The sequence below is a fragment of the Pongo abelii genome, chromosome 10, assembly GCF_028885655.2.
Source record: "Pongo abelii isolate AG06213 chromosome 10, NHGRI_mPonAbe1-v2.0_pri, whole genome shotgun sequence".
Lineage (NCBI taxonomy): Eukaryota > Metazoa > Chordata > Mammalia > Primates > Hominidae > Pongo > Pongo abelii.
Genome location: NC_071995.2, coordinates 99,971,122 through 99,987,083, shown reverse-complemented (window position 1 = coordinate 99,987,083; position 15,962 = coordinate 99,971,122). Strand labels below are relative to the sequence as shown.

The 15,962-nt window shown below is 42.5% G+C and overlaps 1 protein-coding gene across 1 annotated transcript in view; it reads right to left on the bottom strand.

Moving 5' to 3' along the window:
• UTP20 (UTP20 small subunit processome component) overlaps positions 1 to 15,962 on the bottom strand; it is a 107,415-nt gene that overhangs the window by 4,198 nt on the left and 87,255 nt on the right. Inside the window, exons 47-58 of the mRNA XM_024257181.3 lie at positions 15,357 to 15,498; positions 14,078 to 14,194; positions 12,177 to 12,347; positions 11,512 to 11,643; positions 10,903 to 11,013; positions 9,122 to 9,201; positions 8,617 to 8,686; positions 8,320 to 8,502; positions 7,455 to 7,586; positions 6,639 to 6,771; positions 2,865 to 3,052; positions 1,224 to 1,295 (exon numbers count right to left, since the gene is read on the bottom strand). Coding sequence (XP_024112949.2) covers positions 1,224 to 1,295; positions 2,865 to 3,052; positions 6,639 to 6,771; positions 7,455 to 7,586; positions 8,320 to 8,502; positions 8,617 to 8,686; positions 9,122 to 9,201; positions 10,903 to 11,013; positions 11,512 to 11,643; positions 12,177 to 12,347; positions 14,078 to 14,194; positions 15,357 to 15,498 — 1,531 coding nt within the window. The remainder of the gene's footprint in view (positions 1 to 1,223; positions 1,296 to 2,864; positions 3,053 to 6,638; positions 6,772 to 7,454; positions 7,587 to 8,319; positions 8,503 to 8,616; positions 8,687 to 9,121; positions 9,202 to 10,902; positions 11,014 to 11,511; positions 11,644 to 12,176; positions 12,348 to 14,077; positions 14,195 to 15,356; positions 15,499 to 15,962) is intronic.

Below are 15,962 nucleotides of genomic sequence, written 5' to 3'. Positions count from 1 at the left end.
TGAGACAGAGTCTCACTTTGTCACCCAGGCTGGAGTGCAGTGGTATGATCTCAGCTCAATGAAACCTCTGCCTCTGGGTTCAAGCAATTCTCATGCCTCAGCCACCCCAGCAACTGGGACTACAGGCTACCGTGCTCAGCTAATTTTTGTATTTTTAGTAGAGACAGGGTTTCTCCATGTTGGCCAGGCTGATCTTGAACTCCTGGCCTCAAGAGATCTGCTCATCTTGGCCTCCCGAAGTGCTGATGTTACAGGTGTGAGTCACCACACCAGCCCCATTTTACATTTTTAACAACAGCTTTCATCTCTACCTCCATTAAATTCCTTCTGCCATTCTACATAGAAATAACTATTTCTCTCTCTCTCTCTCTTTTTTTTTTCTTTTGATACAGAGTCTAGCTCTGTTGCCCAGGCTGGAGTGCAGTGTGGTGATTTCGGCTTACTGCAACCTCTGCCTCCCCAGTTCAAGTGAGTCTCTTGCCTCAGCCTCCTGTGTAGCTGGGACTACAGGCATGCGCCACCATGCCCAGCTAATTTTTGTCTTTTTAGTAGAGATGAAGTTTCACCATGTTGGCCAAGATGGTCTTGAACTCCTGGCCTCAAGTGATCCACCTGCCTCGGCCTCCCAAAGTGCTGGGATTATAGGCGTTGAGTCACCGCACCCAGACCCTTACTGGGAATTTTAAATGGAGCAAAGAGTAATCCCAGTACGGACCCAGCGTTGACAAGACATATGTGTATTTGAACATATATTTGAGTGTATGTCTGTATTTCATCTAATCCCCCAAGCATTAAGATAGGTTCAAAACAAAACAAAATAACAAATGTAAGCTTAGACTGTTGATAGAATTCTATCAGATTAGACTGTTGATAGAAATCAAGAATTCCTTCTTTATTTCTGAGACGGAGTCTCGCTCTGTCACCTAGGATGGAGTGCAGTGGTGTGATTTCGGCTTACTGCATCCTCCGCCTCCCGCGTTCAAGCAATTCTCCCTGCCTCAGCCTCCCGAGTAGCTGGGATTACAGGCACCCGCAACCACGCCCTGCTGATTTTTTTGTATTTTTAGTAGAGATGGGGTTTCGCCATGTTGGCCAGGCTCATCTCGAACTCCTGACCTCAGGTGATCTGGCGGCCTCAGCCTCTCAAAGTGCTGGGATTACAGGCGCGAGCCACCATGCCCAGCCGGCCCCTTCTTTTAAACTGGGAGAACTACAATTCTTACCTGTTCTCCTAGAGACTGATCCAAGAATTTGGAATGCAATTGATGGCAAGAGGCGAGAGAGATACTTTTCATCTGTGAAAAGAAAATGGACATTGGTAGACAAAACACAGGACATTTCTGATTGTTTTTAAAAAGCTAAACATAATAACTGTAATACAACTAACGTACTGGATTTTGCTCTGAATGACCACCTGTATAGATTTGGAGAGGAAAGGTTCATGACCAGAAGTTGTGTAACTGCTCCCTTCTACCTGCCCTAAGCATTTCATCCCAAATAAATGGCATACTTTCACATTCTGGGGAGAAACAGGTAATAATCCTCTACATTTTTTTTTAAGACAGAGTCTCACTCTGTGGCCCAGGCTGGACTGCAGTGGAGTGATTTCCGCTCACTGCAACCTCTGCTTCCCGGGTTCAAGCAATTCTCCTGCCTCAGCCTACCAAGTAGATGGGATTACAGGCGCCTACCACCACACTCGGCTAATTTTTTGTATTTTTAGTAGTGATGGGGTTTCGCCATGTTGGCCAGGCTGGTCTCGAACTCCTGACCTCAGGTGATCCACCCACCTCGGCCTCCCAACGTGCTGGGATTACAGGCATGAGCCACCGCGCCCGGCCAATCCTCTACATTACTAGTAGAGCACTTTGCTACAGTCCAATATTTTTTTCTTCCTCTTTTCTTCCCTTCTACCCTCCACTCATTCAGTATTTATGGGGTTCCACTATGAGTGAGACATTGTGCCAGGACCTAGGAAACCAGAGACACATATACCATGGCCCCTAACATTTTCTTTTCTTTTCTTTCTTTTTCTTTTTTTGAGATAAGATCTCGGTCTTGCCGAGACTGGGGTACAGTGGCATGATCACAGCCCACTGTAACCTTGACCTCCCCAGGCTCAGGTGATCCCCCTATGTAAGTCTCCCAAGTAGCTAGGACTACAGGTGTACACCACCATGCCCAGCTAATTTCTGTATTTTTTGTAGAGATAGGTTTTCGCCATGTTACCCAGGCTAGTCTCGAACTCCTGAGCTCAAGTGATCTGCTTGCCTCAGCCTCCCAAAGTGCTGGGATGACAGATGTGAGTCACCATGCCTGGCCTGGACCCTGACATTTTCATAAACGTGATCTCATTTACATCATCAACAAGGTTATTAGGAGGCAAGACAGACAGTATTAATCTTGTTTTCCAATGCTGATAAAGAACTTAAACATTAGCTGGGCGTGGTGGCGTGCACCTGTAATCCCAGTTACCCGGGAGGCTGAGGCAGAAGAATCCCTTGAATTCGGGAGGCAGAGGTTGCAGTGACCCGAGATCACACCACTGCATGCCAGCCTGGGTGACAGAGTGAGACTCCATCTCAGAAAAGAGAAAAAAAACCTTAAACATATAATGGAAGATGGGCATTCTAAATAAGCAAATTAGAAGTCTGACTACACTAATGGTCTAAAAATTATCTTTGAAAAAACCCTGGCCTTGAGAGTGACCCCTCTCCAGTAACTAATATTCCTATTGATTCACCTGTACAACAAATTGTTGGTTGGAAGAGTTTCTCCCAAGGGCTGGCCCGAAGATAGTTACATGAACCAGAAGGAACATCTTACAGTCACAAGGGAAGGAAAAGGTTTGAGAGAAACCTTACCTTTTGGTCAAGGTCACTGGCTAGGAACTTGATTGCTACAGGTTCTGGGAGGTGTTTTTTGGTCTTTTTGGTATTCCATTTTTGAATAAGCTCCTCTGGCTGGCAAGAGGCAAAGAGTAATCCAAAAATCTGGGCTGCTGTGAGCCACACCCAGTTGTGTGGATGTCTCAGGTGAGAATGCACATGACCTAAGGGAACCAAAAAGCATTCGCGGATGTCACATGGCCTTCCTGATTGTTTAGAGGTAAATATGACTAAGTTAAGCATTTACAGAGTATTATGTGTTTGGAGTGGGGAACCAAATAGGCCAGTGGCTGGGAAGTGGGGGCAGGGGATGAAAAGAGAGTGGTTAATGTGTACAAAAATAGAATTAGATAGAAGGAATAAGTTTAGTGTTGGACAGCACAGTAGGGTGACTATGGTTAACACTGATGTACTGTACATTTCAAAATAGCTGGAAGATTTGAAATGTTCCCAACACAAAGAATAAATGTTCAAGGGGAAGGATATTCTCATTACCCCAATTGGATCATTGGACATTGTATGCATGTATCAAAATATCATAGATACCCCATAAGTAGGCATAATTATGTATCAATTTAGAAAAAGACAAATAGTCCTTCCTTCTCAGAAGCTCACAGGAGCTAGAGAGAAGTGAGTTGAGAGAGGCACTGGAAATGACTAGAAAACCAACTCCTAGAGTAGTTAAATGACTCTAATGGGGTACAAACAGCCCTCAAACAGACCAGCTCCATAAGAACTAGTTTCAGATTCAAGGGAGATGAGGTGACATTAACTCTTAAATTTTCTTTTCTTTTTTTTTTTTTTTGCGACAGGGTTTCATTCCCATCGCCCAGGCTGGAGTGCAGTGGTGTACTCTCAGCTCACTACAACCTCTGCCTCCTGGGTTCAAGCAATCCCCCTGCCTCAGCCTCCTGAGTAACTGTTACTACAGGTACTCACTACCACACCCAGCTAATTTTTATATTTTTAGTAGAGACAGGGTTTCATCATGTTGGCCAGGCTGGTCTCAAACTTCTTAAGTGATCCACTTGCCTCAGCCTTCCAAAGTGCTGGGATTAGAAGTGTGAGCCACTGCGCCTGGCCAACAGTTACATTTTCTAAAGTGAGTAATGTAAGTACGTACATAGGTACAGGCTTGTTTCTAATCAGTAGAATTGGTGGCTCCAAGTAGCTGCCTGTAAAGCTATCATTTACTTACTGAAGGTTTTCTATATGCCAGAGACAGGGCTAATTGTGTTACATGTATTATCTCATTTACACCTCATAACAATTCTGTGACATTGGAATTATAATTTCCATCTTACAGATGAAGAAACAAGTGTTCCAGAAAGGCTGTGTGACATGCTAAGCTATAACAGGCAGAGCCAGGCCTGGGCCCTAGCTTGATTTGACCTTCAAACTCTTAATTCTTCAGCATTTGGCTACATGGCCATTCTCCATACACCATACTCAGAAAGTTATTTTTTATAGAGATGGGGTTTCGCCGTGTTGCCCACGCTGGTCTCAAACTCCTGAGCTCAAGCAATCTGCAAGCCTCAGCCTCCCAAAGTGCTGGGATGACAGCCATGAGCCTCCATGCCCAGGTGAGACCCTAACATTTTCATGAACATGATCTCATTTAACCATCAACAAAGTTCTTAGGAGGCAGCACAGACAGTATTAATCTTATTTCCCAATGCTGGTAAAGGACTTGAACAGATAATGGAAGACGGGCATGCTAAATAAGCAAATTAAAAGTCTGACTACACTAATGGTCTAAAGATTATCTTTGAAGAAACCTTGGCCTTGAGTGTGACCCCTCTCCAGGGACCACCACTCCACTGAGACCCAAACTTCCCCTTCCCTGCTGTATCCCCCTCCGTGTGAAGGAAAAAGAAAAGAAAAAAAAGTTTTAGGCTGGGAGCGGTGCCTCATGCCAGCACTTTGGGAGGCCGAGGCAGGCAGATCACGAGGTCAAGAGATGGAGACCATCCTGGCCAACATGGTGAAACCCTGTCTCTACTAAAAAATACAAAAATTAGCTGGGTGTGGTGGCACGTGCCTGTAGTCTCAGCTACTCAGGAGGCTGAGGCAGGAGAATCGCTTGAACCCGGGAGGCAAAGGTTGCAGTGAGCTGAGATGGCACAACTGCACTCCAGCCTGGCGACAGAGTGAGACTCCATCTCAAAAAAAAAAGTTTTATAACGTGGGTTTTGGGGAACAGGATGGATTAACCACGTCATATCTCAGTTTTAGTCTTTGCTGCTATATTTCATAGACATGTTTTTACTTTTGATCTATATGAATCTTTGTAATAATCTGGCCATGTTGCAATAAAGCCACACCTGAGAAGGTCATACAGTAACCTTGTTATTTCTCACAAATCTGAGTTCTGGCTCTTAAACCAGGTGAATACTTTATTTCAGTTAACAACAGACCACATAAGACGTGGTCTCGGCTGGGCACAGTGGCTCATGCCTGTAATCCCAGCACTTTGGGAGGCTGAGGCAGGTGGATCACCTGAGGTCAGGAGTTCAAGACCAGCCTGGCTAACATGGTGAAACCCGTCTCTACAAAAATATAAAAATACAAAAATTAGCCGGGTGTGGTGGCTCACGCCTGTAATCCCAGCACTTTGGGAGGCCGAGGCAGGTGGATCACCTGAGGTCAGGAGTTCAAGACCAGCCTGGCCAACATGGTGAAACCCCATCTCTACAAAAATACAAAAATTAGCTGGTGTGGTAGCATGTGCCTGTAATCCCAGCTACTTGGGAGGCTGAGGCGGAAGAATCACTTGAGTCCGGAAGGCGGAGGAGGTTGCAGTGTGCTGAGATCGTGCCATTGCACTCCAGTCTGGGTGACAGAGCGAGACTCCGTCTCAAAAAAAAAGTGGTTCCATAAGATTACAAAACAGTTTGGCACTACTCATTAAAAAAAAATACACACTGTATTTTTACTGTACCCTTTCTATTTTTGGCTGTGTTTAGATTCCCAATGACCCTGTTACAAATGCCTACAGTATTCAGTACAGTACATGCTGTAAAGGTTTTTAGCAACAGGCTGGACCATATAGTCTAGGGGTGTAATAGGCTATACCATCTAGATTTGTCTAAGTATACTGTTATAAAGTTCAAACAACAAAATCGCATAACAATATATTTCTCAGAACGTATCTCTATTGTTAGGTGATGCGCAACTGTGTGACAACTTGTGAAATCATTTAGTAAATAATGGCATATGTACATAACGGACTACTATATAGCTATTTAAAAGGATATCTACTAGGTGTCTTACAGATAGTAATATGCTTACTTAGGTACAAATAGGATATCAAAGTTTATATGGAACTAAGCAACCTCTCAAAAAAACCCTATGCCTACTGAACAAAAAGAAAAACTGGATGGAAATATAGACCACAAGTACATACATCAAAACAATACATTGTACACCATAAATATATAGTTTTTACTTGTCAGTTGTACCTGAGGGAAAATAAATAAATAGGAAAAAAAGAGACACATATCTGAAATTATTAAGTACCAAACAGGACTTTGAAAGGTATTACTTATGAAATCATAGATACTTTTTTTTTTCAGAAGGGAACATTTTCACTGTAATCACTCTGATAGAACCTTTTAAGTTTTTTCTCATGGACTCTTTTCCTGACATTGTATACTTTCTGAAGTATTCATATTCGAATTTCTCAAATCTACTTTCAGTAATTCTATGACAACAAATGTGTTTGATTTAAATAAAAAAGGAAATACTTACTCCAGATTTTACTCAAAGTCTCAGCGGGTTTGGTAAACTGAATAATATTACATTCCTTGATAAGTTTAGTTATCAGCGTAAGAAAACTAAACAGAAGGCGATCTGCAGCTTTTTCTTCAGTTTCTTCCATGATCTAAAAACAAGACGGATGTAAATCAATGAAAACAACAATCTGAAAGTATCTGACGGACAGTTTTACTCCAGCATGTCAATCCACCCGTTTCTGAACCTCCCTCGGCACTCCTGACATTGTGGGCCAGATGATCTTTTCCTGTGGGGGCTGCCATGTGCACTGTAGGATGTTACCAGCATCCCTGCTCCTCTATGCTCTAGATCCCAGTAGCACCTCCACCCTCCAGTTGTGACAATCAAAAATGTTTCCAGACATTGCCAAATGTCACCTGGGGGGGCAAAATCGCCTGAGTTGAGAACCTTTGATCTTCATATACCATGAAGATACTTTAACTTTAATCCTCCAACCCCCCATTTTTTTTTGAGTCAGGGTCTTGCTCTGTTAGCCAGGCTGGAGTACAGTGGCACGGTCCTCCTGCCTCAGCCTCCTGAAAAGGTGGAAATACAGGCATGCGCTACCATGCCTGGCTATAACGCTCATTTTAAAAAGTTCCAATTACACTGAATTTTTGCTTTTATGATAAAGGAGACAGTTTGAACACAAATATTTAATTGATTAGCTATAAATAGCTATAGCTATAAATATAAATATTTAACCTATAAGCTAATATCTAATCTGTTAGCTACATCACCTCAAGTAAAACTATAAGTTAGAAAAGTTTTATTCCCTAGCAAATTACTTACATCTTTAAAGTTTTCAGGATCAATTTCCTTTTCAATCACAGGAAGGACAGTTCCAAGTCTTTTCTCAAAATCAACTCCTTCACTTTCCACAAACAAGCCACAGATCAGGGCAGCAAGTTGTCTATTTAAGCGCTACCAAAAATAAACCACAAGACAATGTCAAGAGAACTTGGGAGGCCTTTTCTGAAACTGTAAAATAAAGGTGAGCATTATTTTGTCCTCAAAATTCAGAGAAAATAAACATTTCTTTCTGATGCCAGAAATCAGTAAATTATGGAGCTTTGATGGCCAATATACAAAATGTGGGGAAATTTTTACACTCAAGAATAACATTTTAAAAAGAGGCATTATTATTATCCAGTGAATACTTTAATTTTTTTTTCCATTTTTAATTAAAAGGAAATGGAAAGAAGTCTCATGCCCACCCCACATTGTGGGTATGCAACAAGTTACTCATTAACACAGGGCACATGTTGTTTATGTTTCACAAAGATGGGCCAACAATGATGGTGGCAGAGGTACCAGGCGGATAAAAGGATAAAAATTACATTTCAGTAATCGAATATGCAAAATTGGAAACAAAGGTATTCATCATCAGGAGCTGGTTAAGTAAATTATGTTACATTCATGTAGTGGAATACTTTCCTAACAATAACGCAGTAGGAATACGGGTGATTTTTATATTACTTTCTATAACTTCTTACACTTTGGGAAACTTTAAGAATATACTATTTGCATAATCAGACAAAAATAACACTATTTGGGAAAAAAACCAATTCAACAGTGTATAACATATATTCTTACTTAAACTATGATCCCCAAAGCTAAGACTTGTCACTGAACTGTGACTAAAAGCAATGCACACCTTTTTTGCTCCAAACCAAGTGGTAACCATATCAAACAGCCAATCTTTTTTCTCGAGGCTGATTTTACCAAGTAGTGACTTGATTGTCATGGATGCCATCTTTTTGCACGTGGCAGAGTCATCATTGATCGTCATTAGACAAAGACGGATAAAGAACATTCCACAGTTCTCATGGAGCAGCCCCTAAAAGAAAAGAGGCACGTGTGAGCACTCAGAATGGAATTCCTACAGATGCTCTAGCAAAGGGGGACTGAGGACTTCCAGGAGTCACCGGGCTTATCTCTGGGGTCACAGTACCTGAGGGAACGTGTCAAAGAGATAGGCGATCATTTCCAAGGTGGACTCTCTCCCGGTCTCATGTTCGTAACTAGGGGAAGGACATTAGGTGGATTTGTTAGTATCTTCTAAATTTACAAATAATTATTAAAAAAATTAAAATATTGTATCAAGGTGTCAGCTTACTTCTTAAAAAAATGGAAAATGCTCTGTTTCCCTAATTTTAATGCTCGTATGTATCCATTAAGCTATCATTGTACAGTTTTAAATGTAAGTGTGTCAGATTTCAACATTCTCCTAAGTGGACTCTTATGACAATCAACGGTTAAACTAGATTGAAAAGCAACTCAGAACGGCTATATGAAGCCAAGCACAATGTCTGATTATCAAGTCAATGAGCCATCTAACAGTATGCTCAGAGAATGTACCATTATACTTAGGCCCCACCCTTTTCAAGGCAGCCGCCATGTTAAAGGGAAAGAAGAAACTACCCTCTGCCCCTGTGTAGTTAATAGCTTAAGCTTACTTCAGTTGAGCGAGCATGAATTCCAAGTTTGGTCTCAATTTGTCACCCAGGGGATAGTCAAGAATATATTTCAGAAAAACCTAGGAACAAAAGTCACACAGATGATTATTTGGATCTCGTCTCTAGTATTCCTGTTTCCTAAGCTGCTTTCTGGAACTCACTGGTAGGTTATAAAAACTTCACAGAATGGCAATCAATCAGGCTTTCCAATGGACTCCAGCTAAATCTGCCTATGAAGTCAATAGCAACTGTGACCCTTCATTTCTCCCACCATTTATCTGGTCCTGCCCTATGTGCCTGACAGAGGCAAGCCCTGGCCTGCCACTGGCACTATGGTTTAAGACTTCAAATCTAAGCCCACAGGTTGGAAGCTGATCTCTCTGTGACAGGTGGTGACAGGTGTACCACAGTACGGACTGTGGTCCAATCTGGTATCTCCCCTTCAACAAGAATAACAACATAGTGATAATATCAATACTGATAATAATAACTAATGTATTTACTAAAAACCCTCTATGTGCCAAGCACTGCGTTAAGTGTTTCTCAGTTAAATCTTACCATTCCCTTAGGAAGTTCGTGATAATAGCCCATTTTCTAGTTGAAGGGAATGAAGTTGGCTGAGACAATAAGAAACTTGTTCATGTGACACTGCCAGAATTCCATGCCTAGTCTGTGTCCAAAGGCTGCACTTTCAAACCACTATGGTATCTAGCCTCCTTTATTAATAAACTGTGAGAACTAAGAGACATCATTCAAGTTTCCAAGGCCTGCCTCTCCCTAGCGGTAAAATGGGGATACTGTTTCTTCTGAAGGGTACCTGTAAACAGAGGTCATGCATTTAAAGCGTTAGGCACACAGCTAGTGCTTAATAGCAGCTGATCCTTCTTCTTCCTAATAGTGGCCAAGCAATTATTTCCAGAGACATGCATCTTCCCTTCCACCCTGGCCTCCTCCGCAGCCCAAACCCACCTGCAACCCTGAGTTCCTATTTCCAACTTAGACCTTTCCACCTCTTTGGGCACAGTATGTGCTCATAAAATTAGAGATTGACAGATGTATAGATATAAACCTGATCCTGTCACTCCTCTCCCTAAGGATTTAAATAGCTCCTTACTATTCTTAGAACAAAGCCCCACCAGGCGCCATGGCTCACGCCTGTAATCCCAGCACTTTGGGAGGCCAAGGTGGGCGGATCACAAGGTTAAGAGATCAAGACCATCCTGGCCAACATGGTGAAACCTCATCTGTACTAAAAATACAAAAATTAGCTGGGTGTGGTGGTGCATGCCTGTAGTCCTAGCTACTCAGGAGGCTGAGCCAGTAGAATCACTTGAACCTGGGAGGCGGAGGTGGCAGTGAGCAGAGATTGTGCCACTGCACTCCAGCCTGGCGACAGAGTGAGACTCCATCTCAAAAAAAAAAAAAAAGAACAAAGCCCCAAATCTTTAACAAGACCATAAGGTCCTGCCCAACCTGGCTCCCCACCCCTCAATTCACTTACCTGTGTTGAGCTCCTCAACCAAGCTAAGCTCTCACTCACCTCAAGCCTCTACTGCCCCTTCACCTTGAAAGCTAAGCCTTTTTCTTCCTTCAAATGTTGGCCTGCCCGTCAGTCCCCAGAAAAGCCTCCCCTGACCACCCGCACCAGGACGCCCAAGTCGCAGCATAAAGCAACAATACGACACAAGGTAGTCTTCAGAATTCAGCCAATGTTGACACCTCTGCCACAAAGATGCGGCAGGGCCCAGCCCTTGCTATGGGGATAAGTGCTCTCTACAAACCTGTCTGCACTGGACCCTGGCAGGTTCACTTTGTGCAGAGACTGCCAACTTGGATACTTTCCGCATGACCTCATCGATTTCTGGGACCAACAGCTTTCTTGATAAAATTGCCTAAGACACAAAAGGAAAAGACACACTCATTTCATGTGTTTTGCTGCAGATGCATGGAAGCAGACTTGATGCTAAAGCAACCACAGGACATTTTCAAACACAATAAAGTATCTTCAAAAGAAAAAGGATACACACTTAAGCACAAAGAACACACAACACTTAAACATGCACTTCAAATGGGTAAAAATAGTGAATTTTTTAAAATGGTGAGTTTTATGTTATGTACATTTTACTACACTAAGAAGAAAAACATATAAATAAAAACAGAATACCTGTATTTGTACAGAATTCCCTGGAAATGTTAATACAGTGCTCACATTTAAACATTTTTCATAAGCAAATGTTCGCCTGTAATTGACCCACCAAAATCATAATAATCTTTACAAATTACTCAATTTCAGAAGTCTACAGCTAGTCAAAACACTATGATCTATGTGTTCAAAATATCTGCTGTGAAACTCATAAACCGTAACAGTCAATATTCTGGCGACACCATACCTTCAGAAGACCAAAGGCAGTGGCTTGTCTTGAAGTATCATAAATGTCCTCCTCAGCATAGGCCAGTAGAACTTGGAGCTGTTTTTCAGTTATCTGGTAAGACTTGACTTTCTTGACAAGTATGGTCACACACTGCAAGTTACAATAGTCATGTTAACAGCCAGCACATCCCACAGTTGGGATCCAGTGAAATGACAAGGACTTAACACACAAGTATGCTTTTCCACACAGGATGCCAGCCCTCTAGCCTTGGCAAATTACTCTGGAAAAAATTTTGGCCATAACCACAAAGGGCAATGGGGAAAACTAACTTTGATGTTAATCCTGGTTCTAGTTTTTTATCAGTCAGGGTCTTGCTCTGTCACCCAGGCTGGAGGGCAGTGATGTGATCATAGCTCACTGCAGCCTCTAACTCCTGTCAAGTGATCCTCCTGCCTCAGCATCCCAAGTAGCTGGGACTACAGGTACACATCACCATGCCCAGCTAATTTTTTTTTTTTTTTAATGTAGAGATGGGGTCTCGTTATGCTGACCAAGCTGGTCTTGAACTCTTAGGCTCAAGCAATCCTCCCACCTCAGCCTCCCAAAGTGCTGGGATTATAGGTGTGAGCCACTGCAGCCGGCTCCATCCTGGCTTTTTCCAAGTGCAAGTGAAGACATCTTACCTTGAAACAATTGACCACAAGGTGGAAGTTTTGGCCCCTGGCGGCCCCGATCTTTGCGTAGTCCTTCAGCAGAAGGAAGAGGTGTTTTGTCAGCTGCTCTGCTTTTGTTTCTATGGAAGGTAGCGGGAACTTCAAGACCCAGATGAGGCACTGTAAAGCACCTGTGATCACCTGAAAAAAACAAAACAAAACACCACCAACTTGTGATGTGACCAAATCCAACTATCCAGCACCTGAGGCTATGCAGACTTTTTAAATGATTGTGCTGAATAAATAAGATGCTAAGCGCAGCCCACTCTGGAAGAACTGTGCCCAAAATGTAAGAAGATAAAGACGTTTACAATTCCTGGTTGTAGAAGAATGTATTGCTTATCTGTAACAATGGATCCTTATGATGGTAGATCATAAGGAAATAAGAAAAGGCACCATATTCTTTTTATAATTTAATCTTTGTTTAAACATTTTTGGGCTGGTCTTGAACTCCTGGGCTCAAGCAATCCTCCTGCCTCAGCCTCCCAAGTGCTGGGGTCATAGGCCTGAGCCACCATGCCCAGCCACATTTTTAACCTACTTATAGGGGTTTATGGAGGTTATATGATTTGGATAGGTTGGTCAATTTTACAATTTTTTTTGGAAAAATACATCTTAAATGACTTTTCTGTTTTCTAGAATGGTACTTTAATGTAATCTACTCTTACTAAACTTGAATCAGGTATACAAGGCACTCTAATGGTTATTATAAATACAAAGATAAAAAGGATACCATCTCTGCATTTATGCAGCAGATGGTTAACTCAGAAATTAGGCATGGGAACAACTGACTATCATTTAATATAGTTAAGGGCTATGGCAGAAGATATGGAAACAGTGTGCTGAGATCCCTGACCCCCCAAGGCCAAACCTTTGAAAGCACCTGGATCAGCTAGTTCAGCTCTATCTAATAACACCCGTGCTGCTCCAGCTGCTGAGAGCTCCTCAGTGGGCTGGATTAAGACATAGAAGAGCAAGCTTGGGAGTCAGAAAGAACTTGGCTTACGTCCCAGCTCTGCAACTGATTACCTGTTTGACCCTAGAGATGTTACTTAACCTCTCGGCACCTAGGTTCATAGCCTAGATCTGTACCTAGGCCCTCGCCCTAATTTTCTCATTTATAAAACATAAATAGTAAGAATATATGCCTCCGGGGTGGTTGTGAGGATCAGACATAATGTTCTTGGGATTCATAGCATGGAGCAGTAATAGTGACAAAGGTGACGATGATGATATTGGTAAGGGGGCAAAATCATTCACCCTCATGAAGCTGTGAGGATCAAATGAAATACTTAATGTACCTAGGAGGGCTTTTAAAACTGTTAAAGGCTATCCAAATTTATAGAACTAGTAAATTGGGAAGCGATTTAATGTAGCAAATAGTGGTGGTTCATGATGTCATAAATCTGTTTAAAAACTCAATCATCTTGGCCGGGCACAGTGGCTCACGCCTGTAATCCCAGCATTTTAGGAGGCCAAGGAGGGCGGATCATCTGAGGTCAGGGGTTCGAGACCAGTCTGGCCAACATGATGAAACCCCGTGTCTACTAAAAATACAAAAGTTAGCCGGGCGTGGTATTGTGCGTCTGTAGACCCCGCTACTTGGGAGACTGAGGCAGGAGAATCCTTTGAACCTAGGAGGTGGAGGTTGCAATGAGTCAAGATCGCACCACTGCACTCCAGCCTGGGTGACAAAGCAAGACTCTGTCTCAAAAAAAAAAAAAAAAAAAACCAAAAAACCCACCAACCAAACAAATAAACCTCAATCATCTCATAAAGCTTGAGCCCAAATATAACCATTAGGTATTCTGCAAAACATAATTCTTCTGAAGAAACAAATGCTCCAATGCAGAGTGCAAACTGATGCTTACCTTCACATCCATGGAGCCCAGGCAGTCTATGAGGAGAGACACAAAAGGATCCAGCATTTCCAGGACACGTTCACTTGAAGACTTGATCTTGGAAGTCTTCAGACTCAGATGCAGCAGCTAAGAGAGTTCAAAAAGATATTTCACATTAGTTGCCCATTAGACCAGATGAGTTAGGTAAATGTGAAATGATGTTTAGAGAAAAGCAAGAAATGTTAAGATACTTCTATTAGAAATGATAAAAAATTTTTAAGGACTGACAAACTGCCTGGGAGGGTCTCAGTAAGTCAAAGTGAGAGCTCGCTCTGCAGCTGAGATGCTACCACTGTTTACCAGAGTCAATTTTCTCAGCATCTACTGTGATTCCAGGCACTGGCTCAGTACGCAGGATATGGCAATAACCAGGATGGACATGGTCTCTGTCTTGATGGATCTTAGCCAGACTCTAAGGAAATGATGACATGTACAGGTAGGGTGCTTTGAGAGTTCTGTGGGAATCTTTGTAGCGCAAAGAGTGGACGGTGAGTTCCTAGGGCAGGAAAGAGTATGGTGACTTTCTAGATGGGAAGGGAAGCCAGGGTGGCTGGAACGTGTGTTAGAAAAATGCGAGTCAATGAAGGGTTTTAAAAAGGAAATGATTAGATTTGTGCTTTTAAAAGCTCACCATCTTTTATTTTTATTATTTTTTTTTTAGAGACAGGGTCTCATTATATTGTCCATATTGGAGTGCAGTGGTGTGTTAATAGCTCACTGCAGCCTCAAACTCCTGGGCTCAAGTGATTCTCCCACCTTAGCCTCCTGAGTAACTAGGACTACAGGTACGTGTCATCATGCCTGGCTAATTAAAAAATGATTTTTTTTTGTAGAGACAGAGTCTCGCTATGTTGCCCAGGATGGTTTTAGACTCCTCCTCAAGTGATCCTCCTGCCTTGGCCTCCCAAAGTGCTGGGATTATGGGTGTGAGCCACCATGTCTGGCCACTCACCATCTTTTAAAAAAATTCAAAGTAGTTCAGAGGGGCTCATGGGCAAAGCATCAATAAGACCTTAATACATATTAGAGCAGAATCATTAATTCTGGGACAGTTACATCTTCAATGTAAGTGCTACAAGAGATAAATAGTAAATGGACCAATGCACCTGTAAAAAAAAAAAAAAAAATCTAAAATGTATTTACAGTAAGGCATTTCCAATGGAAGTAAGCAGTACTAGAAATTCAACAGAAGATTAAAAGGCGCAGACTCCCTGAAAGTAGCAAGTCTCATTTTAAGGTTAATTCTTACCCGAAGCCCAGACTCAATAAATATGTGCATGTTGGTTTTCCTGCTCACAACAGCTTTCTGTCCACCTCGAACTGGAGTTGGGGGAAGCAGAAGGCAGCTCTGGGGTGGCAGACGTGGATCTGGTGCTGGGGCTACTGGATTTCTGTCAATCACGTGGCATGAGAAGAGGGTAAAGAACACTGTCAGCTGCATTCCAAGAAGTTAGAGTGGCCCTTCTAAAGTGACGAGAGCCCAGCACTAAATAATGTGCCATTTGCTTGGGTTTTGCACCCCCCAAACCCCCAAACCATGAGACACAGAAGAGATTATTAGGCTGTTGATTAAGGTTACTAGGACAACATATTTACATTAAGATCAACAGCAGGACACTCCCTTGTTTGATTTCTGAAAATAAATGCCAACGAGTCTCTCCTAGACCACAGAAGCAAGACCAAAATGAAGTTTACTAATATATAAGATTTTGTTTTTTGAGACAGTCTCACTCTGTTGCCCAGGCTGGAGTGCAGTGGCGTGATCTCGGCTCACTGCAACCTCCGCCTCCCGGGTTCAAGTGATTCTCCTGCCTCAGCCTCCTGTGTAGCTGGGATTACAGGTGCCCAGCACCGT